Genomic DNA, 24651 nt, shown 5'->3' with positions numbered 1-24651 from the left:
TCTTTACATGTAATGTTGTAAAAATATATATTTTATTGTTTAATTAATCTGAAACTGTTAGTCTGCAAAATGTGCAGCAATTTAATGTATTTATTCTCTTTATCTGATAGTTTGTGGGGCTCAGGTAGACTGTATAACTGCATCTCTACCAGTTTCTCTGCACTCCAGCCTCCTCTGTGCCATGTGAAGGGATTTTCCTTAAGGCAGGAGAAAAGGAACAGGTTCAGCCATCGCACAGTGGAACAAATTCTCTTCTTAAATAAAAATGAAAAAGGGTTACCTTAAATGCAAAGTTCATAAGCATTTTCCCTTTCCAGTTAACAATCAATTCTACCCCCAGGTCAAAAATATGTATAGGATTGTTTCCCTAATATAATATTATTTATAAATACACCTGTCTAGCGGTTAATTGCATAAGTGCATGGAGGCAAGACCTCAGAGCAGAAGCATACTCCATAATGTGTTGTACATTATTATATGTATATTATATGTAATGTGGTATTTTTCAATTATTGTATTTCCCAACATCAAGAAGTCACAAGCAAAGAAAGACCACACCATGGTGCTTGTTTGAACAAGGAGAGTTTACTGGTCAAGATTATTTATTAAACAAATAAACCACATTTTTTTTAACCACCAAAAAAATACACGTTCAAAGCAACACAACAGCCCAATATCAGACAGAACTCCACTCTGTAGAGTGGGCAATCATTACGAAGCAGTTGGTTTTATTTTGTGGATTCAAGCTGCTCTTCATATTTTTGGCCACCAGATGTCACCAGAGAGGACTGTGTTGAGAAGCTTCGAGTAATGAACCGTTTTTAAATATCAAGCTTCAACGCTTCATTTGGCCATCACTAATATAAATATAACTAGGCTTCCTGTTTGTGCTTCAGACTTTGGCTGGCGTGTCTGTGTGCCTGCTCAGGTCTCCATATTCCAGAATATGTAAAATTAAAGATGATTTTTAAAGTAAAAGACCACTATGAGCCGTGTCTTTTTTGGCTGTAAGGAATCCAAAAGAACCGGATTTAATAGCGTGCCCAGGACTAATCGTAAGCTCAGAGGGGATCAGGCGTTTGCTGTGGCAGCACCAAAATTGTGGAATGAGTTGCCTTTACATGTTAGACAGACACCTTCCTTATCTGTTTTTAAATCACGTCTTAAAACATATTTATTTACAGGACTTGTTGATGTCTCTTAATATGTTTGTTATTAATTATATTACTTTTACTTTTAAGATATTCTGTATGTAATTTAAACTGTTTTCTCTTTGTTTTATATTTGTAGCACTTTGGCCAACATTGTCCTGGTCGTTGTGTCCTTGGGCAAGACACTTCACCTACCGCCTACTGGTGATGGTCAGAGGGGCCGATGGTGCGATATGGCAGCCTCGCTTCTGTCAGTCTGCCCCAGGGCAGCTGTGGCTACAACTGTAGCTGCCTCCACCAGTGTGTGAATGTGAGAGTGAATGAATAGTGGCATTGTAAAGCGCTTTGAGGTTCTCGAAAAGCGCTATATAAATGCAATTATTATTATTATTATTAATATTATTAAAGTGTGTTATAAATAAAGATGCTATATTATGCTAAGTATTTGAAATGTAGCTGATATCATTACAGGAGTGCACTCACGTCTGTTCCTGGGGTCAGAGCTTGATGTCAGAGATTTGGGAACAAACTGGAAGATCTTCATTCTCAGTCTCAGTGGGCGGAGTCAGAACTCACCTTTGTTCATTTCTCTAAACTCGTTCCTCTGAGAATGTTCAACCTTTTATCCACTTTGTTTTTCTTGAACCTGAAAGGCAGAGGTGTGACTCCAGGAGTTCATCTGAGATCCCCACTGAACCTGTTTAACCTGTGAGGGTTTATGGTCTGTTTCTAAAAAGTTGACTCGTTTGACTCAAATGAGGAAGTGGGAGGAGACAATGTGCTCAGTGTTTCAGTAAGAACTAAAAAGAAGAAGAGCCTGTTTCTGACTTTCATTTACCAGCTCAGTGTTGGTGAAGCCTTCATACAAAAGGTACAGTTACATTTTTTTCAGTATCATTGTTGCTTTTTGATATATTGAACTCTGACAATGATAAATGAGGATTATATTGACTTTATACTGTGCTAATATTAGCTCTCCTTGTATGTTGCAGACATGGCTGCTGCTGCGTCGCTGTCTGAGGACAGCCTTTGTTGTTCCGTCTGTCTGAGTGTGTTCACTAAACCTGTGTCGATTCCCTGTGGACACAACTTCTGTTTGGACTGTATCACAAAGTACTGGAGCTATCAGTCTGTACTCCAATGTCCGCTGTGCAAAGAGACGTTTTACACCAGGCCATTGCTTCGGGTTAACCCTGTCATTGCTGAAATGGCTGAAAAGTTAAAAAAGTCTCAGGAAATGAGTTCAGCTGAAGAAACAAGAAATGAAGGCGTGCTCTGCAGCATGTGTGCAGGGTCAAAGGTCAGAGCCCTGAAGTCCTGTTTAACGTGTTTAGTGTCCTACTGTCAAACACATCTGGAGCCTCATCAGAGGATTTCAGCTTTGAAGAAACACAAGCTGATCGATCCAGTTCAGGACCTGGAGAGCAGAGTGTGTCAGCATCACGGTGAACCTTTGGAGCTGATCTGCAGACTGGATCAAATGTTCCTGTGTCAGTCCTGTAAATGTGGTGACCATAAAACACATGAAACAGTGAGTCTGGAGGACGAGGCTGAAATGAGGAAAACCCAGCTGGGATCAGAAAATAACAGCATGGATCAGATGATCCAGGAGCATGAGCAGAAAATCCAGAAGGCTCAACAGTCAGTGAAGACCAGCAGAAGAAAAGCTGAGGAGGCGTTATCGTGCAGCAGGAAGGTGATGACCGCTTTGGTGCAGCACATAAAGACAGAGTTCACCAGACTGTCTGAGGCGATCGAGACGAAGCAGAAAATAAATGAGACGGAGGCAGAAAGCTTTATTGATGAGCTGCAGGGAGAGATTACACACATGAAGAAGAAGAAGCTGCAGCTTCATGAAGCTTCGCTCATCACAGACCCCTTCAGCTTCCTGGAGAACATCCTCCCTCTTACCAACAACAAACCCCAGCTGAAGGACTGGTCTGCTGTGACTGTAACCAGTGACCACTTTATGATTCAGGAGATCCTGGCCGAGCTGGAGACGGCAGTCAGAGAAGAAGTCAGCACGCTGCGTGAGATCAACTTCAGAGATGGGAAACAACAACACAGGTATGATCTGAATGTTTTGATGACTTGGTCCAGATACGGATTCTCCTTGGATCACAATGAGGTCACTCCATCTCCACACGCTCAGCTGATTTTCTCTGTCTCATTTTGTATATGAACTTTTGTTTATTCAGTAAAATAAGTTTATTTCATATCTTAAAAATCAATCGTAAACTTTCCAAGAACCATGAAGAGGTATTATATAATAAAGAGACTGTAGAGAATTCTGTGTGTGTCTGTTAGAAACAGCGCAGAACGTAGCACCGCATAGAGAGTGACCTCCGGCACCAACCGTGTGTTTCCCCGGACTCGAGAGCTGTATTAGGGCTACATTGCCATTTTTCGACGCAAGAATGAGTGGGGATAAATCTAAAAAGGGAGGATACGGGCTACGAAACATTCTTGACTGTGAAATGGAGAAGGACGCCGCGGCTAGAGAGGCAAGCCTCGCATCGGGACAAGATGGCGACCGAGGTGAAGGTCTGGGTTGGTTTCGGGATGCTGTGATCAGCGTACTGGTGGCCGAAATGGCTACATTGCAAACCGAATTGAAAAGTGACTTCAAAGCATTCGGTACGGAATTTGGGGAGGATATAAAGAAGCAAATGGCCGAACTCTCTAAGGAATTGAATCAAAGATTACACGAGATGGCGGATCAGGTAGAGGAGATGACTGGTCGGCTAAAGCACGTCGAGGACAACATGGCTGACTCGGAACGCTGGGACATTGGTGTTAGGGATACACTTGTGCAGCTGTTGGAAAATCAACGGGCGCTTCAGGAAAAGGTGTCCGATATGGAGGGCCGCGCTAGGCACAAAAACATCCGGATTTACGGCGTACCGGAAAACTCGGAGGGCTCGTCGGTGACTACCTTTGTTGAAAATCTGATCAAAGAACACCTAGGCGAAGATTTCGGCCACTCAGTGCCCTCGGCATTGAGCGTGCACACCGCGTGTTGGGACCAAAACCACCCCCGAACGCCCCACCACGCACTTCCTCCGGTTCTCCGTTAAAGAAGAGATTCTCCGCACGACATTGAACAAAAGGGTACATATCCAAAACAAACGGGTGTATTTCGATCATGACTACTCCCTGGAAGTGCAGAAAAGGAGACGGGAATATATCCCAGTTAAGAAGGCTTTGAAGGACAGCGGGATCCGCTTCCAGACACCACTAAGTAAGATGCGAGTGTTTTATGCGTCAGGCAATGTCCTATATAATACTGCGACCCAAGCTGCCAAGGATTTAAGAAAGCGGGGAATAGCCGTGGGTAAGATCACCTTGGGGAACCAAACTCTTATATATAATAATAATAGGGGCCACCGTATGAAAGTCTGTCAATACTAAAACCTTTAGTTGCCTGAACATTGATAATCTTTAAATAGCATGTTCAGAAGAATTTTAGTAAACTACAAATGTTTTTACACAGATTTAATGAGATGGAAACACTTTACAAGAAAAAACTTTCTGAAATGAGGCATTTTTCTCAAACTTTAACTACACTATAAAAAAGATACAATATTTCTTTAGTGCAACCATGAAACTTTTTTACACAATGACTTTCACCCACAGCTCAGCTGTGAAAAAAATGACGATGAAATCAAACAAAAAAAGTTAATGAATCTGCAGAGAATATAAACAATATGTTTTTGTTTAATATATTAGTGATTTTGAAAATTTCCAAATCTATTTTTTTGTCTACATTTAACCTTGCAGTGTCTTTATATTATTTTTTATGAAGTAATGGGATTCCCTCTACAATGAAAGCATGTTTTTTTCCCTATGACATGCTAAAAGATTGTTTCTGTACTTGATGACTTCTATATCCCAAAATCTAATGAAAAAAATGTTTCTCATGTGCAGAAGCAGACTTGAGAAAGAAGCAGATGTGAGATGTGCACAAAAAGAACGCGAACATCAGCAAAGGTTTGTTCACTGAACTTGTTGACCTGAAAGACTGTTTAAAGATCAATGGACCAATGACTCACAAATGTTCACAGAGCTGGAGATTGTAATATTGAGTATGCTAAAGGCATTTACCAAACTAATCATGTTGTTTTAACACAGATTGACAGAGATGGAGACGTTTTACAACCAAAAACTTGATAAGACAAGGTAATTGCTTCTCTGAAAGTTTTACTACATCGTACAAGACATTTAATAGATTCTCAGAAAATAAAGAACTTTTTCACATATTGCCCCCCCCCACAGGTCTGCTCTGAACCAGAAAGATGAAGAAGTGAAGTCATTGATACACATGTAATTCATATGTAGAGATCTATAACATATTCTTATTTAACATATGGATGGTCTTGAAACTCAACACGTTCTCACTCCCAAAGCGTAATATTTTACACTAGGTGACAAATCGTCAACATATTACGCTTCCCGGTACCCAACACGTCCCTAAATGACAAGCTCAGTAAAATAATAATAATAGTGGATTGGATTTATATAGAGCTTTTCAAGGCACCCAAAGCGCTTTACAATACCACTATTCATTCACTCTCACATTCACACACTGGTGGAGGCAGCTACAGGTGTAGCCACAGCTGCCCTGGGGCAGACTGACAGAAGCGAGGCTGCCATATCGCACCATCGGCCCCTCTGACCATCACCAGTAGGCGGTAGGTGAAGTGTCTTGCCCAAGGACACAACAAGCAGGACAGAGAGCCCGGGGATCGAACTGGTGACCTTCCGGTTACAGATACGCTTCCCTACCCCACTGAGCCACAGTCGCCCGTAAAATGAGGAAACATGAGAACCGTTTGGAATCAGTCTACACATGTTCGTTCATTTTACTTAAATCACTTTTTTTTAAATTGCTATTTAACATCATTAAAGTAATGGATAAGATTAGGGATAGGGTTAGGTTAGGGCTGGAATACATGGCTAGAACATGTATTAGCAGGACTGTCATTCCATCGGATTTCACCCATAAACCGGCTCATAGCATAAGAACGCAAACATCAACAAAGGTTTGTTCACTGAACTTTTTCACCTGAAAGACTGTTTAAAGATCAGTGGACCAATGACTCACAAATGTTCACAGAGCTGGAGATTGTAATATTGAGTATGCTAAAGGCATTTACCAAACTAATCATGTTGTTTTAACACAGAATGACAGAGATGGAGATGTTTTACAAGCAAAAACTTCATGAGACAAGGTAATTGCTTCTCTGAAAGTTTTACTACATCGTACAAGACATTTAATAGATTCTCAGAAAATAAAGAACTTTTTCACATATTGCCCCCCCCCCCACAGGTCTGCTCTGAAACAGAAAGATGAAGAAGTGAAGTCATTGAAACACAGGTAATGCATATGTAGAGATCTATAACATATTCTTATTTAACATATGGATGGTCCTGAAACTCAACACGTTCTCACTCCCAAAGCGTAATATTTTACACTAGGTGACAAATCGTCAACATATTACGCTTCCCGGTACCCAACACGTCCCTAAATGACAAGATCAGTAAAATGAGGAAACATGAGAACCGTTTGGAATCAGTCTACACATGTTTGTTCATTTTACTTAAATCACTTTTTTTTAAATCACTATTTAACAGCATTAAAGTAATGGATAAGATTGGGGATAGGGTTAGGTTAGGGCTGGAATACATGGCTAGAACATGTATTAGCAGGACTGTCATTCCACCGGATTTCACCCATAAACCGGCTCATAGCATAAGAACGCAAACATCAACAAAGGTTTGTTCACTGAACTTGTTGACCTGAAAGACTGTTTAAAGATCAGTGGACCAATGACTCACAAATGTTCACAGAGCTGGAGATTGTAATATTGAGTATGCTAAAGGCATTTACCAAACTAATCATGTTGTTTTAACACAGATTGACAGAGATGGAGACGGTTTGCAAGCAAAAACTTGATGAGACAAGGTAAGTCTGTTTTTTCTTTTTTAAAGCTACAGTATCTACAGTATCCAGAGTCGTACGTAGTGAACAATTGTTCTGTCTTCAAGAAGGGTGTTTGGATCTGGCAGGGCCTAGCCCTGGTTGACATGCTAATATGTATACTTGTAAATGGTTTGTTATATTACTTCTTGGCTGCATCATCTCCTATAAGGGTACATTGTCTGCGTGAAGGGACTAGCTCTTCAACTTCATGGCCACTCAGAGTCACATTCAGATCCACCAATCAGAGTTGGTTCATAAAATGTTTGTATTTGTTGACCTGAAAGACTGAATACTAAAACCTTTAGTTGTCTGAACATTGATAATCTTTAAATAGCATGTTCAGAAGAATTTTAGTAAACTACAAATGTTTTTACACAGATTTAATCAGATGGAAACATTTTACAAGAAAAAACTTTCTGAAATGAGGCATTTTTCTCAAACTTTAACTACACTATAAAAAAGATACAATATTTCTTTAGTGCAACCATGAAACTTTTTTACACAATGACTTTCACCCACAGCTCAGCTGTGGAAAAAAATGACGATGAAATCAAACAAAAAAAGTTAATGAATCTGCAGAGAATATAAACAATATGTTTTTGTTTAATATATTAGTGATTTTGAAAATTTCCAAATCTATTTTTTTGTCTACATTTAACCTTGCAGTGTCTTTATATTATTTTTTATGAAGTAATGGGATTCCCTCTACAATGAAAGCATGTTTTTTTCCCTATGACATGCTAAAAGATTGTTTCTGTACTTGATGACTTCTATATCCCAAAATCTAATGAAAAAAATGTTTCTCATGTGCAGAAGCAGACTTGAGAAAGAAGCAGATGTGAAATGTGCACAAAAAGAACGCGAACATCAACAAAGGTTTGTTCACTGAACTTGTTGACCTGAAAGACTGTTTAAAGGTCAATGGACCAATGACTCACAAATGTTCACAGAGCTGGAGATTGTAATATTGAGTATGCTAAAGGCATTTACCAAACTAATCATGTTGTTTTAACACAGATTGACAGAGATGGAGACGTTTTACAACCAAAAACTTGATAAGACAAGGTAATTGCTTCTCTGAAAGTTTTACTAAATCGTACAAGACATTTAATAGATTCTCAGAAAATAAAGAAGTTTTTCACATATTGCTCCCCCCCACAGGTCTGCTCTGAACCAGAAAGATGAAGAAGTGAAGTCATTGAAACACAGGTAATGCATATGTAGAGATCTATAACATATTCTTATTTAACATATGGATGGTCTTGAAACTCAACACGTTCTCACTCCCAAAGCGTAATATTTTACACTAGGTGACAAATCGTCAACATATTACGCTTCCCGGTACCCAACACACCATTTTACTTAAATTGCTTTTTTTAAATCGCTATTTAACAGCATTAAAGTAATGGATAAGATTAGGGATAGGGTTAGGTTAGGGCTGGAATACATGGCTAGAACATGTATTAGCAGGACTGTCATTCCACCGGATTTCACCCATAAACCGGCTCATAGCATAAGAACGCGAACATCAACAAAGGTTTGTTCACTGAACTTGTTGACCTGAAAGACTGTTTAAAGATCAATGGACCAATGACTCACAAATGTTCACAGAGCTGGAGATTGTAATATTGAGTATGCTAAAAGCATTTACCAAACTAATCATGTTGTTTTAACACAGATTGACAGAGATGGAGACGATTTACAAGCCAAAACTTGATGAGACAAGGTAAGTCTGGTTTTTTTTTTAGCAGTGTTGAAAGAAGCTCTTGTTTCTCTCCCTCCAGCACAGAATTTCCACACAGTTTGCTGAGCCTCACAAAAGCTTAATTTTCGCTTTAAGCTTTTACACCTCTGTAGCACATAAGATTTTGCACTCCAATTTCTCCTGACTAACCCATTGGTTGGTTGCTGCTTGTATGACAGCGACTCTTTTCATGTCCCAGCTAGCTACTGAAACAGTGCACGACAATTATTTGTCGACTTACAGCAGCTGTGCCACTCATGTCACCTCACGCTACTTCCTTAACCATGCAGCTCCACTTCTCCTGTCTGCAACTCAACAATGACCACAATGATCAAGAAAGTGATTTTAAATTGATAGATTTTGACTACAATGAATCACCACTTTATCGTGATTGAGAGTTTTGTGTGCTCTAGCCCAGCGGTCCCCAACTTTTTTTGCACCATGGACCAGTTTATGTCCGACAATATTTTCACAGACCGGCATTTAAGGTGTCGCGGATAAATACAACAAAATAAAAGCAGTACCAGTACCAAAAAAAACAACAACGAAGATTTATTCATAACACATGGGAAAAGACCCAGTGAAACTGAGTTAATGATAAAAACACTAAAAAAAACCCTGATAAAATCCCTGAAAACCATAAATTTCGCACCTATGCGTCAACTCTTGTTGCCCCGGGGTTGGGGGCCGCTGCTCTAGCCTTCCTTCTGGGAATCGAGGAAAAAAGTATTTTCGTGCTGAACTTTTTTTTGTGATTTCCTGCCTCTTTATGGCTAAAGTAGCCCACATTAACACATGAGACATCAATGGAAAGCCCAGGATGTCCTCTATTACCAACATCATCAATTAGTAGGGCAGCTCAAATAAGTCAAAAGATATAGATGAACAACTAATGTCCACTACTGAGGACATAGATGAATAGGCAGGTTTTTAGCAAATTTGAAATTACAAATAAAGCCATGCAATGTTTAAACTTCCCCACATTCACTGAAGATAGTTCTCAGAAGTCCATCAGGATTATCCAGTCAGGGTCCAGTCAGCTCCACCACCCTCTTCAGATAAAAAACTCATGCAGCCTGGAGCTGTCTGGATAAAGTAGTCCTGCCCCAGACAGGGCAATCCAGCATGCTGCCAAACAGTACAGGTTTTTCCAAACCAGTGCAGAGAATCACCCTGCCATTGTCTCCCCTTCCTCAGCAGAGACCACACAGGAAAAACACTCTTATAAAAAGCTGAAGTGAAGAGCTCAGCTTGCTCAAGTCCATCAGAAACAGACATAAATCTAAACCCATGCCACCAAGCTGCTGAAGAATACTGCACGATGCCCATCTCCATACTATATCTGGGGGTCCTGTAAGTAGCCTTTGATTAAACTGAAAACAAAAAGCAGCACCCCTACTGGCCAAATGGACCAGGGCCTGTCCACCTTCCTCCCTAGGGAGAAAAAGGACACTTTGAGGAATCCAGTGCAGCTTATCCCCCCAAATATCCACCAGGATCCTTTGAATGTTGCATAAAAGAGGAACTGGGGGCTCAACACAAGTCAACCGGTGCCACAGAGCAAAGGAAACCAGAACCTGACCTCTGTATGACATTTTAGGTAAAATCCACCTCCATTTTGAAAGCCAACCGTTAACTTTATCTAACATATTTTCACAGTTTTTCTGCAAAACAGTTGCATTGCCTAGAAACACCCCTAAATACTGTTGTGGAAAATTTAACAATAACCTGCAACACACCCAGTGAGCTTGATTCGAAGTGGGTTTAATAAACACATTGCACTGTGGAGAGAGCATCCCAGTGAAACACCAGGACCATCTCTGCCTTGTGGTCACCGCCCTTACATCTTATATGCAGACACACAGACAAAGAACATCCTCAAACTCTTACACGTTGGCCCCTCTCACGGGGGGGCTATGCCTCCTCCCTCACAGAGAGAATTATGACCTTGTGTTTTGCTCGGCCATCACCTAAGGATTTACATCCGTGATAAGCAGGAGTCGTCCCACTATCTGTTTAACGTCTCCCACAATGGCCTCACTGTGTTAACATTCCACATGCATGTAAAGTAGTATATGGCCTGTATTTGTATAGCGCTTTACTAGTCCTGTCACGGCGAGTGAGATGGGCCGTGTGGAAGAAAAAAAGGAGGATCGAAACGCAGGCACTTGTAAAGGTGTGAGGGTAGTTTAATAAACACAAAATGAAAATGGGTAAACGGCAAAAGGAACAGAAGGCTATCTAAACTGAGAACAACTAAACTAGTGAACACAAACCAGGACATGAACATGAAGGAAGATGAGCAGCGGAGAATGACGACAGGTGACAGCAGGGAGAACACACAGAAGGAGCACGGTGGATACACAGACGGACCAGCAACTAGCTGGGAGTGATTAACAAGACGAGACAAGGGCGGTAAAACTGAACACACTCACATGAGACGCAGACCTTCACAATAAAACAGGAAACAAGAAAACACTAAATAAGGACGCAGACACGACACTGAGAGACAGACAGAAAATGACACATGGAACTAGAACTAAACCTGCAATAAACATGAGAACACAAAACCTACGAACTAATCCCTAAACAAGAATAACTGAAACATAGATTCATAAAACCCAACAAAGCACCAGAGAAACAAAGAACAATCCATCATTCAACTCAAAATACTGGGTCAAACTGACCCTAAGGACCCTGAAGCGCTTTACACACAGTCATCCACCCATCCACACACACATTTACACACTGGTGATGAAGCTACATTGTAGCCACAGCCACCCTGGGGCGCACTGACAGATGCATGTAAAGTAGTGACAGGAGTGCTCTTACTATAGTAAAGTGAGAAAGTGATGTTACTATAACTAATTTGATATGATTAAATATGTGATTAATACATGAGAAAAGAAATCTGCCACCACATTCCCATCCTTTGTGATACCACAATTAAGAAGTAAAAATAATTAATCAAGAATCACATAAAAACACATGGAGATTTCTTTTCTAACTACTGTACATCAGCACCATGTGTACTCAAAGAATTCACAACGTGCATCCTCCCTATAGTCAGAAGGAAACAACAAATTTACATTTTATAGTCAACTTCTCTCCGTCTGAGTCTCCACCCTTTGTTCAAAGGATGGCAGTTATATCATAAAAGAAAACACAATATGAGATCATACACAGAAAGGAAACAGCCTTTGTTTTTCATTTTCATTTGCCAAGCTCGCCGAGTTGGAGCTTGGCACGCCCCTGTTGGAGGAAAAAAGCGATAAAAATCGCTTTTACTCCCAATCTTGCAGGCCTGCTTTTAAATCATCAACACATAAAATATCACCCCCAGAGGGATGATACCTGGCAGGTTTTTTCCTAAATACACTGTTAGAAAAAACCCAAACATATTAGTGTCATGGTCCTGGGTCATGTGACCCAGTATTCTGAGTTTCTTGATGTTTTTGTTATTCCTTTCAGTCTAGTTTCATTTCAGTTTATCTAGTTACATTCTGTCATGCCTGGGTTACAGTTTTAATTCATGATTTATCGAGCTCCCCATTGGTCTCATCCCTGTGTGAAGTTTTCTGTGTGTTTATCTGTCATGTTTCATGTCCAAGTTTTCGTTGTTTGTCTAGTTCGAGTCATGTCTGGGTCTCGTTATGTTTCCCGTTTTGTTTTGAAGGATCCTTGTGTTTTTTGTTTATTGTATTTAGCTTCACGTCCCTGTCCTGTCATTATGTTAATTGTTGTCAGCTGTTTTCCCCATGTGATTCCCCTGATCATTCCTTATGTGTACTTAATCCGTGTGTTTCTGCTCAGTCGGGGTCAGATCGTCTGTTATCCTCATCTTTTCATAGTTTCCGTTATTGTGTCACTGTTTCATAGCCTGCCTAGTTACTCTGTGTTCATAGTTTCTTCATAGTTCTTTCACAGAGTGTCATAGTCTTTTTAGTTTTCCCAGTTTCAGTGTTCTCCAGTGTTTTTGTCAGGACATGTCTATCTATCTATATATATATATATATATATATAAACCTGTGTTTCTCTTACAAAAAGAAAACAACTCTAACCTAACTGGCAGAATCAGCCTGGCACTAAAACAAAACCCCCCAAATCTGCCAGAAATCACAGGAAAAGTTTTGCTTTCTGGTGACACAACATGCTGTAGGGATTAGAACCTGCCATGCTTCTGTTCATTTTCCCCACATCATATTTACTGGTTCCTCACAAGTGCTCCAGAATATCACACAGTTCTGGAAAGTCTGGGGCCAACCAACATAGATCCACCTGCTAAATCCACAGAGAAATTTCCCCCTTTTTTATTAGCAGCTGCTCAGTTCACACAACACTAAAAGCTTCCTGTAACTGCAATAAGTTAGTTAATTAACCAATTCGCACTACAACCTGGTTTGCCTCTTACCTGTAATTATTTTTATTTAATTTAATAACTGTACAGTCCTCTCTGTTTATAGTAACCATTGTCCTTAATGTAAATATGTAAGAAAAATTGTGTATGTTTCTGTTCTGTGTCCTGTGTACTGTTTGTTTGTATATTTGTCTTTTTGGCTGCTGTTACAACCAAATTTCCCCTTGTGGGACAATTAAAGGATTATTCTATTCTATTCTATTCTATTCTATTCTATTCTATATCAATGTTTTATCGCTGGAATGTGAATTTCTTTCTTCCTTTTTTCACTTATTTTTCATTTTCACAGACCCAATCATTTTATTTAACTTTTCTTTTTTTCCCCAAAAATAAATGTAACATGTCATCATGTATTTCACAAAACAAGTTTGTTCTCAGTAATCAGAGTTTATCTGGGAGCAAGCTTCACCCATACATCAGAAACAGGAAACTCAACCCTCTGCTACATCTTATTCACTTGTTTTATAATCCAGTCATTTTCCCTGATCCAGTAACAATCAACTGATTTGCATATCAGCTCATAACCCATTAAGTTGACAGGCCAATAGAGATGCATGTTCAAAATATTATCACAAAGGAGAATTTGGTTCATACAGTAAATTACTTGTGCTGCTCCAATCAAGCAGAAAGCACCTCATAATTTACTATATTAACAACTAAATTTATTGTCTGATCACTGGTTGTTCAAACCACAATCTCTTTTTTTTCTTGTACAAAAGTTAAACTGTTGTCCTGCAACCTTAAGAGTTAATTGTCAGCAGTGGACACACTCAGCATTTGATAACAAGTGTCTGTTAAATTTACACTATTTAACACTGATGAGAGATAACAAGCTGATCTTCTTTGCATGTGTGTGTTTATGTGCATTTTATTTTTACCTTTGTTGTGATCCTACGGACTCTTTATCAACCTCCACATGACAGACGGCCACAGTTTTCCAACCCAGTTTTCATGTGTTCTCACATTAACAACAACAGACTTCATTCATTATGGATGATAGTGACTTAAACAATCTGTAGAGTCAGTCTCTGCTGACTCTACAGATTGTTTAAGTCACTATCATCCATAATTGGACGTTAATGCAAAGCACCTGTCTTCAAAAAATAATAAAGTGGCTTTAATATTTCATATGCAGTTTTACGATTTTAAATTTAATATAAGCAGTAAATGATTTGAGAATCTTTGCTTTTAAATTATTTATATTTCATTTACATTCCATCTGTGTTGTCTGTGTGATGAGGATCTGAACATCTGTGTGTGTGTGTGTGTGTGTGTGTGTGTGTGTGTGTGTGTGTGTGTGTGTGTGTGTGTGTGTGTGAGAAGCTGTGATTACCTGTCCTCGGTTCTCAACTCCCCGTCCTGCAGTTTGAAAGAGATGGACCTGACAGGGAACAGTCTGGGACTGTCAGGAAAGAAACTTTGTGAAAGCTCTACAAAGACCACTGTACCACGGTAAGATTAAGATCTGGGTCCAATTACGCTGAAGCAATCCTTAACTATACGAGATGGAAGGATATCATAAGCAGGAGAGGTGTTCTTAGATTGATCAATAAGTCACTTGAGAGTGTGGAGTGACACCAGCTCAAACTGTTGGGATGATGATGAACAACCAGGGGTTTGGAACAGAACTCAACAGTGAAGGAAGCGAGTACTTAAGATATGAAAGTTTATCAATATAGTGAGTTAGAAATTGTTGTCACAGAGCAGGAGAGCACGCCAGTGGCATTTCAGGAAGTCTTTAGCTAACGGACTCACCAACAATAAGCACACAGTCATATTTAAAAATAACAGAACTAAGAAGGTCAGTAAATTCATGAATAGAAGTCTTATTATATTAAGCTGGCCGGTAAACCACAACAAACAGAGTAGTTCGAGGGGCGGTCACCTCTCAAAGTTGAGCCTCATAGCTGAGGTAGGAAGTAGAGGGTAGCTGTCGGACTTTGTATTTACATTTAGAGACCGAGGCTAAGGCCTCCCCAGGGCGAATCCAAGTCTCCTTCAAAAAAAGAAAGTTCAGGCTTGTGGCAGAAAAAAAAGTTGTTTAACACAAAGGTCTTATTTACCAGCAACCTGACGTTGAAAAGAGCCATTAATGTCCAGGGTGAGTAGCACGTCGCAAAGCACTGAGGTTGTTGTGGTTGACACCACGTCTGTACGAGGCTATCCAGGTCTGAGCAGGGAGGCGTGCCACTGGAAGGGCTGGGTAAGCTTGCTGTGAGACGAAGCAGATCCACTGGTGGCTAAGCAGTTTAGCAACGGGGCGGTCACTGGAGAAAGGGGAAGCGCGTAATAAGTCCCCAGAGGCATATGCGTAGACCGAAGCCTGTGCTTCAAGGTAAGCCTTCATATGAACACGAAAGCCACTCCTTTTACCAGATCTCCTGTATCATTTCTTATACAGGGAAGGGAAGGCTAGTGGGGGAGTCTGGTCGTAGTGGGGCGGCATCTCCCAGAGTCCAGCATCGGTCAAAGCGATGTGAATAAGAGAAATGGAGATCTAGGAGTGTTTGCCAGTCGTAGGTCAATAATGTGCAGCCACCTGATGAGCACAATATGAAGAAAATAAAAAGTACAATGCTAAGGTCCAGAAGGCGAGGTAGAGAGGGTAGAGAACAGAGGGGCGGATGCAGACAGGGGCAAGAGCGAGAGCAAAGACGGCCAGCCATAGACACTGACGCCATCTTGAGAACGCAGGAAAGTGCTCTTTCAAAGTTGCCGCTATCACCCCAATTCTGAAAAAAAAAAGGTCTAGATCCCAACAACCTTAATAACTTTCGTCTTATCTCCAAACGACCATTTCTCTCAAAAAATCTTAAAAAATTAGTTGCTTCACAAGTTCATCTACGCCTAACCAACAATAACCTTTACCAACAGTTCCAGTCTGGTTTCCGTCTCTCTCATTGCACCGAAATGCTCTTATAAAAATAACGAATGACCTTCTTATGGCAGCTGACTCTGGTCTCCTCTCCATCCTTATTCTCCTCGATTTGAGTGCAGCCTTTGACACCATCTCTCACCCCATCCTTCTTAGCAGATTAGCTTCTATTGGCCTTTCTCATACCCCACCAGCCTGGTTCAAATCATACCTGTCTGACTGCTCTCAGTTCATTCAATAAAATCCTTCAACTCTCAGCCTTTTCCTCTGTCTACTGGGGAGCCCCAGGGATCTGTCCTTGGACCCCTCCTTTTCATTATTTACCTCCTCACACTTGGACACTTTTTCCGTAAATACAATATTCAGTTCCACTATTATGCCGACGACACCCAGCTTTACTCGGCCACCAAACCCGACTCTACTCTCCCTTCACCCTTCCTCACCCTCTGCATAGCCGAACGTAATTCATGGTTTTCCTCCAACTTTCGTAAACTCAACAGCAACAAATCCGAACTTCTCCTGGTTGGCTCCAAATCATTGCTATCAAGGACTAACACCTTTTCTGTTACTATCAACAACTCGTCGGTTTCTACCTCTCCCTCTGTGAAAAGTTTGGGCGTCATTCTTGCCGGAACATTATCCTTTAACTCTCACATCAATAATATCACTTGCTCAGCATATTTCCAACTTCGTAACATCAATAGCCTCCACCATTTCAACAAAGTAACTGTATTCTGAATGCCACTTTTTTAAACGGTAACTGTAACGGAATACAGTTCCTCATATTTTGTATTTTAAGTACGTAACGCCAGTACATGTATTCTGTTACTCCCCAACACTAGTTTAGGATCATTATTGTGTAAATTCTCATGACCACTGATCAAAGCCCACTGATCTATGTCCATGAGTACCATTCACAGAGAGTTGGGGAACAGCTGCAATCACAGCATTGTAAGATAGTGACAGATGGACCCTTAGGCCCCCTCCTCCATTCAGAGATGGTCTTTCCCTTTTCACGTAAATGGCCTCCTTCACTCGGTACACAACAGCTTTTAGATGTTGATTTTCACCCAGGTGTCATCCACATACCTGAACCAATGGCTTGGTGTTGTTCCAGGGTAGGATAGCAAAGCCCTGTTTTCCACTTCTTCCATGTACAAATTGGCCACAATGGGTGAAACTGGGGAGCCCATGGCACACCCATGTGTCTGCCTGACCCTTGTATGTGAAACAGGTGGAGTTAAGACACAGTTCAAACACACTTGGTGGATGCTGAGAGCGGTCCTGTCACTACATCCAGAGGAATAGAATCAACCTTTTGGGATTTACTTACATGGATGATTAAACGTGCATCAATAAATTTTAATCCACTGTGGCTGTTTTTCATTTGGCACCCACATTGGTTTTCCTCTCCTTAACTAGATGGAGCAGATTCTACAATGATTCGTTCATCATAGCCATGCAGTTTGGCAATGCACACAGTAGATATGCCTTTAGTTTAACGACCAGAGAAGCAGAAATTGATCCCTGCATCAAGCATTGGGGTAAAGAAGTTGGACTGAAGACTCCAAAGACTCCAACATGCATTCTCTTCAACGAACATGAAGAATTTTTGGATTTTGGATATGGAGCCAAAGCAGCATATCTCAGAATGCAAGGACAAGAAGCAAAGAGGAACTACTTCTTTGAAAATTTCACAATGACCCTCTGCAGCAAAGTACGTAAAAATGTTTAAACTTAAATGTTCCATACATACTGATTTTTAAATTACACAGCTTGTAATGTGAAGAACATGAATTAATGTGCAGGTAAAGAATCTGCTTCACTATGTCTTAAAAAAGTTCTGCTGAAGTCGTTTAATCCAGACAGAGTCTGTTAGTGAGTGGAGCTGAAATGACAGACAGGCAGCTGAAAGTTGCAATGTCCTGGCAAAGAATAAAAATAATGTTTTCAAAATTAGATGCATTAGAAATCAGATGACGTGAACCCGAACTGTACAGTGATCACTGATTAAAGATCCTGTTAATAGTTCATTAATATTTAAACATCTGTTTGTGGAGATTAAATTTAAGTGGACCAGAAAATAAAACATACTCATGAGGAGGCTCTAACAGCTGTCTCAGTGTCATGAACGCTGGAGAGGCCTCAAACGCAGGACTCAAGGTTATCACAGTTAGGTGTGCGTTTACTTGCATCCATTTTTCACTAAGTCTTCACTGAACAGTCGCTCACAGGTAATCAGGCTCACAGCAGTCCAAGGGAGGAGAAACCAGGGAGGTCTGCACAAGGGAGAGGGGGAACATAGACATGAATAACAAGAGCAAAGGTAGTCACAAAGCCTGGCGCACTAACTACAGAGTGAAGCAAAGACTGCAGGCCAGTCAGTGCACTAAGTGGTGGTAACTCGAAGAGCTCACAGGTGAGTTGGTGGTACGCAGGTGTGGAGCCAAAGCCAGGAATGCTTAATGAATACCAGCTCAGCACAGAGAAAGGCAGAATTGGGAGAGAGTAGAGGGTGAGAGAGGGGGTGGGGATGGTGGGGTAGAGAACAAACCTTAAGATAAGATAACTTTTTATTGTCATTGCACAGTCATACATAGTACAATGAAATTGGAAAACTGTCCTACGTCGGCACTACATGTAACGCAACACAAACAACACAACACAGTAAAGTAACTTAGTAATAAAAAAGAAGAATAAGTGTATTTGTATTGCACACTGTTATTATTGCACATTAGTTATTATTGCACCTTGTTATAAATATAAATATTGTTATTATTACTGTTTAATAATGTAACATTGCATCACAGTGGGATTATAAAATAAATATAATGTATAGGAGAATAAAAGGAATTGGGATTTATAATAAGTCCTTTGTAATAACATAGCAGTCTTAATAACTGTTGTCCATGTGATGATGTTTTGTTCAGATTGGCTCTTGAAAATGTTTGTTTTCTGTTTGATCTTTTTATTAGAATAAGCGGTTATAATCATTTTCTTATACATATTGCAAAGTGTGCTCATAAAGAGTTAAGCATTCAGTCTTCGAGGGTCAGAAGCTTCATCTGGCAGGACTGTCCAGATGATACATGGTGAGAGGTGACTTAGAGTGTAATAAGGTCAACGCCAACACGCTTAAACACACACATATTACATAGATTCATTTCTAGGGTAGAGGTGAAACACATTTTGCTTTGTCTTTGCTTAGCAACTGGTGATGCAGGAGGTGTTAAAGATAAGCAGGCCGTGAATAAGTCGACAGGAAACATCTGGAGAGTGAGACAAACATATAGGGCAAAATGAGCTTGTAACTGCATTTGTGCCTGCAAAAGTAACAGTTTTGTACAAGATGTGCTCGAGATGTTCCAGAGATAAGGGGGAAGAGAGCAATGACAGGAAACACTTGGAGCGGAGACGGTGAAAATGTCTCTTTGTTAAAGGTTGTCAAAAGTGTTGCTTACACACATAAAGAACATTGAGATTAAGTACATATAAAAGATAGAGCCCAGAACATGATATTTGAACCAACTTTGAATAATTAAGAGAACAATTGATGAACATATTAGATTATTGAGGCGTAGCAGGGAGAGGCGTTTTGTTTTCTGCCTTTACAGGAGAAGATTGCAGAACCAGAGCAAAACCACGGAGGGGTTGGCGAGAATCCAGGAAAAACCACGAGAAAGGGGGACTCAAAAGACGCACAGAGAAACCTCTCTGAAAATTTGTTGTTTAAAAGCTTGTTACACAGAGGTTACAGGGCGAGCACAAAGTAATGGAGAGTAATGGGAGGATTAGCTTTAGTAATAGTTTGTAGGATTTCTATGTAAAAGAACCCGTTACAGGGGGCGAAGAACCCAGGAGTACATTTTTAAAAGAGGAAACAGGCTAACCAATAGAGACGGTTTCCAAAGATTGACAAAAGTGATGTAGGACCTTTTACCAGAAAAAGCTAGTTACCCTAAGTACCCTACCTCCTATATTGAGGAGGAGGGTAGGGTACATATGTAGACAAATTGTTTTTAAAACAAGATTCTTACATATATGTTAAATTATTTTATTTAAAAGCTGTAAATGTGTGTCAGGATCACCTGTTCCCGTCACACTGGTTTGATCAGCTGTAGATTTAAAGAAGGTTAGGTGGTTTCACTGACACAGAGCTTAACATGAGATAAACATGAGAACTGCCATGTTAAATGTTGGTTTAGTTTGATTTAAGGAAGTCTGTTAGAAACACATTTCCACCTTAAAACTTGTCTGAATGTCTGATGCTGATCTCCAGAACCTGAACAGGAGTAAAACTATTAAAGCTGCAAATGGGAAGTCCATGCAGGCACTGAAGGTGTTCACAGAAGCTCTGAGATACCTGAAGGACGACGCTCTGAGAACCATCGCAGAGACCACAGCAGGGAAGAAGTTCACAGCCTCTGACTTCGCCTGGGTGCTGACTGTACCTGTGAGCTGGGATCCTTCAGCAAAGCAGTTCATGAGAGAAGCTGCAGCTCGGGTAACCCTGATACTATAAAGAGGTCTGAAAGTTAATTACAGGTTTCCTCATGTGGGAGGACTGATGTTTCTTTTACTGTCAGGCTGGTATTGTGACCAAAGGAGAGGACGACAGACTGTTGTTATTATCAGAGGCTCAGGCAGCCTCAGTGTGGTTCATGAAGCTCCCAGCTGATGGATTCATAGCAGAAAGTCATGGTGCACGCACACTAGAGCAGACTCCAGGAAAGAAACACATTGTTGTGAATTGTAAAGGTAATTTATGTGGCACTGTTCAACCTCTATAAAGCTTTACACATAATTTAAAATCATGATCCACACACTTCATGTTTTAGTCACACTACAACACTGAATGTCTTGATGCATGCAGTCATCCAGGTAAGTAAATCTCCAAAAGTTGATTCTGTTCATCTGGACGTTTTCAGTGGGAGAAAAGTTTCGTCATCATCAGGTGACGTCTTCAGTCTCAGCTGACTGCAGGTTTCAATCCTATAAACAGGACATTTGCATAATGACTGAAACCAGCCCACTGCAGGAACGATGGGCTGAGAGGTCAAAGTCACTGGTTCAGGTATGTGGATGACACCTGGGTGAAAATCAAATCTCAGGACGTTCCACATTTCACAGATCACATTAACTCGGTGGACCGACACATCAAATTCACCAGGGAGGATATGAACAGTGGCAGGTTAGCCTTCTTAGACTGTGAGATCTCCATCAGTAATCAGTAATAAGCAAGTAGTCCACCAGCGGGTTGAGGATCGAAGCCAGAAACTTGGAGATGTTATAGGTAACGGAGTTGATCATGCAGACAATCGGTCTTAAAGGTGCTCCCTGTTTGTGTATTTTTGGTAAACCATACAGTCTTGGTGTAGATTCCCCTGTGTATAGCCTGTGGTATGAGGTCCGGTCTGTGACAGTCTATCACCCTCTTCCTGTAGCCGCTTCCTGGGTCTCGTTTCAGGGGCTCATAAGTATTTTCATCACTGAGTAGTGACAAAATCTTCTCATGATAGTCTTTCTGGTTTAGCAAAACTGTGCACCTACCCTTGTCTGCCTTCCTCTCCTCCATGGTGATGTTGGATGCTGGGGGCTTTGCATTGCTGAGACAGGCTGAAACTTTCGTCCGTAGTTGTTCTGCTTCCACTTCTGCAATATTGTTGTTTTGAATTGCTGTTTCTGTGGCTGTGATCAGCTCCACTAACAGGATTTGTCTCGGTGTGACAGCAAAGGATGTTTTCCTCTGTTTGGGTGAGCTGTCTGTCAGACAGATTCTTCACCCACTTGTCCACATCCTCGGTGTCGCCTCCTTGTCTCTTCTGGCGCTGAGGACACCCTCCGTATTTTACTGTGGTTTCTAATGTACAACAAGTAAGTCAAACTTCCTGTGTTGCCTGGTCTTAGACTTCTCATGCTGTGCTAGACAAGCCTTCTTAGTGAATTCAAAAACCTTTTTAAGAGTATTCTCATCTAGAAGCATCGTAAGTCTCTGTCGGATCCGCTCCTTTTGAGATTTTAGTACATAGACGGTAAAATTTGTTTGTCTCACTCACTCATTGAGCAGCCAATGCTGTGCCTTCTGGATGATTTTTGTTGCCCAGAAGCTCTTAACTGAAGAGCTCATTTGCAGACTTTTAGTGTTTATAAGGTTGGGAAAACCTGCAGTCAGCTAACACTGAAGAAGTCACTTGGATGAGTGATGGAACATTTCTCCCACTGAAAATGCTACATCCAGATGAACAGAATCAACCTTTTGGGATTTACTTACCTGGGTGATTGAGCATGCATCAGGACATTTGGTTAATGTTGTATTGACATTGTTAATCACCACTGTGCAGGTGGAACCATCGACATCACAGTTCATGAAGTCCTGGATGGAGGAGCCCTGAAGGAGCTGCACAAGGCCTCAGGAAATGATTTGGGGGGACAAAGTGTGGACAGGAAATTCAAAGAGTTCCTCAGAGAAATCTTCAGTGATGGTGTCTGGGATGAATATGAGAGAAATTATCCCAGTGAGGTTCAGAGGATAATGTATGAGTTCAAACTTTTTAAAAAAATAGATGGTGATGTGGAAATCAGCTGCCCATATAATCTGGGAGAACTGGCTCGGGAAAGACAGACGATAGAAAAGTTCTTTGAATCAGTGCGAGGTGCTTCCTGGGATTACGGATCCATCAAAATCTCCAAAGAGAAACTGAGGTCTTTCTTTGCTGAGAGTCTGAAGGGCATCACTGACAGTCTCAGAGAAATCCTGAAGAAACATCTACACATCGAGTACATTCTGTTAGTGGGGGGCTACGCTGAAAGCAAGATTCTACGGCAACATGTTATTGATCAGTTTGGTGATCGGTGTAAAGTCCTGTGTCCTTGTAGGCCCCAGGAAGTGATCGTGATGGGAGCTGTGATGTTTGGAAGAAACCCAGCAGTGGTGGCATCTCGAAAATCTGCCTTTACGTACGGGTTTGCTGTAGCTGACAGTTTCCAACACAGAGCAGATGAGGAATTCAGAGTTTATGGGGAACAGGTTTCTTGTAATATTTTTAGGAAACTGGTGGAAGAAGGTGAAGATATTGGCTGGGATGAAACCAGAGAGGTCATGTTAAATCCATCCGAAGCAAATCAAACAAGCATGAAAATCAGTCTTTATTGTACAGAGAGGAAAAATCCAAAGTATGTGGATGAAGAGGGAGTGGAAAAAATTGGTTCGCTCATTGTTGACATGCCTGATATTTCAAGAGGAATCAGTCGGAAAGTCAAACTACAGCTCAGGTTTGGCTCCACAGAGATAACATCCACAGCCACTGATTTGGTTTCTGGGTTAAAGCAATCAGTAAAGCTTGACTTCATCACCAGATAATGAAAATGTTTTAGAAACATCCAGAATGCAGCAGCTTCCTCTCCATGTTTATCAGGACATTTGATTTCTTTGGGATTAGAAACTTTTTACAACCACATGTCATAAATATGAGAATTTAGTAGTTTTGAGGATGTTTTGAGGACTTTACGTACGGGTTTGCAGATTCAGAGAAGTTTGATCTGTCCAAACATAAGAAAGAAAAGAAATCTGTAGTCCAAGGGGAGGAGTTTTGTGGAGATATTTTCAGGAAACTTGTGGAGAAAGGTGAAGATGTTGGCTGGAATGAAACCAGAGAGCTCATCTTTAATGTACTGGAAGAATATCACACACACGTAAGAATCAGGTTTTATCGCACACAAAGAAGAAATCCTCTGTATGTGGATGAAGAGGGAGTGGAGGAAGTCGGTTCACTCATTGTAAGAATGCCCACTACACGAGGCAGGAAGCATGAAGTCAAGCTGAACATCACATTTGGCTCCACTGAGATAACGGTCACAGGCACAGGGTTAGTTTATGGGTCTAAACAATCAGCCATGATTGACTTCATGACCAGATCATGAAGATTTGTACAAACACTGAGAAACCAGCAGCTTGTGTCTCTGTGTTCGTCCTGCTATGGACCAACAACCCGGCCTCTCATCCAGTAACTGCAGCCTATCCCATCACCCTATGATGGGGTTAGATTTTATTATTATTGTATTGGGAAATATTTAACCATCTATGCTTAGAGGTGTATAATCGATTGTGTAGTGATAGGATGTGTGATTTTTAGCAGTCTTTTATTGATCACTAAGCGAATGTCTACGTGACATTTCACATAAACTCTTGTGTGATAAACTTGTTTAGCAACTAACAGCTTCGTCTTTCCTGAGAACAAACAGATTTAGAAAAGAGGAACCTCAGCTCTGAGTTCTTAGAATAACTTTGTTATCTTTGTACACACACAAGCTTGTAATCCATCATATGAGGACAATACATGTTGTTTATTCACACAGTGTATTAATATACAACATGTAGAAAATGTGGACCAAATAAAGATAAAAATAAAATAAGGACAAAATGTGTCGGCTTGAATTCTTCCTTGATTCTTCTAATAAAAACACCAGTAACTGTATTTCACC

General features: G+C 40.7%; 1 protein-coding gene across 2 annotated transcripts; it reads left to right on the top strand.

Moving 5' to 3' along the window:
• The first annotated feature begins 50 nt into the window (after window positions 1-50).
• On the top strand, window positions 51-23776 carry LOC146501188 (heat shock 70 kDa protein 12A-like). 2 transcript variants are annotated; one of them, XM_085135601.1, is made up of 15 exons: window positions 51-2022; window positions 2144-3218; window positions 5079-5141; window positions 5283-5330; window positions 5427-5474; window positions 6335-6382; window positions 6481-6528; window positions 7069-7116; window positions 7948-8010; window positions 8152-8199; window positions 8296-8343; window positions 17593-17887; window positions 20450-20674; window positions 20757-20928; window positions 22512-23776. In XM_085135601.1, exons 2-15 carry the CDS (start codon window positions 2146-2148, stop codon window positions 23528-23530), a joined length of 3246 nt encoding a protein of 1081 aa, XP_084991727.1. In that variant the 5' UTR covers window positions 51-2022; window positions 2144-2145; the 3' UTR covers window positions 23531-23776. The 2 variants fall into 2 exon arrangements, with proteins under 2 accessions (XP_084991727.1, XP_084991728.1); XM_085135602.1 differs by lacking the exons at window positions 5283-5330; window positions 5427-5474; window positions 6335-6382; ... (1 more) ...; window positions 7948-8010; window positions 8152-8199.
• Window positions 23777-24651: the final 875 nt, after the last annotated feature.

This window comes from Neolamprologus multifasciatus, chromosome 16, assembly GCF_963576455.1.
Source record: "Neolamprologus multifasciatus chromosome 16, fNeoMul1.2, whole genome shotgun sequence".
Taxonomy (NCBI): Eukaryota; Metazoa; Chordata; class Actinopteri; order Cichliformes; family Cichlidae; genus Neolamprologus; species Neolamprologus multifasciatus.
The sequence above is the reverse complement of the archived record's forward strand: the minus strand, read 5'-3'. Positions and strand labels throughout refer to the sequence as shown.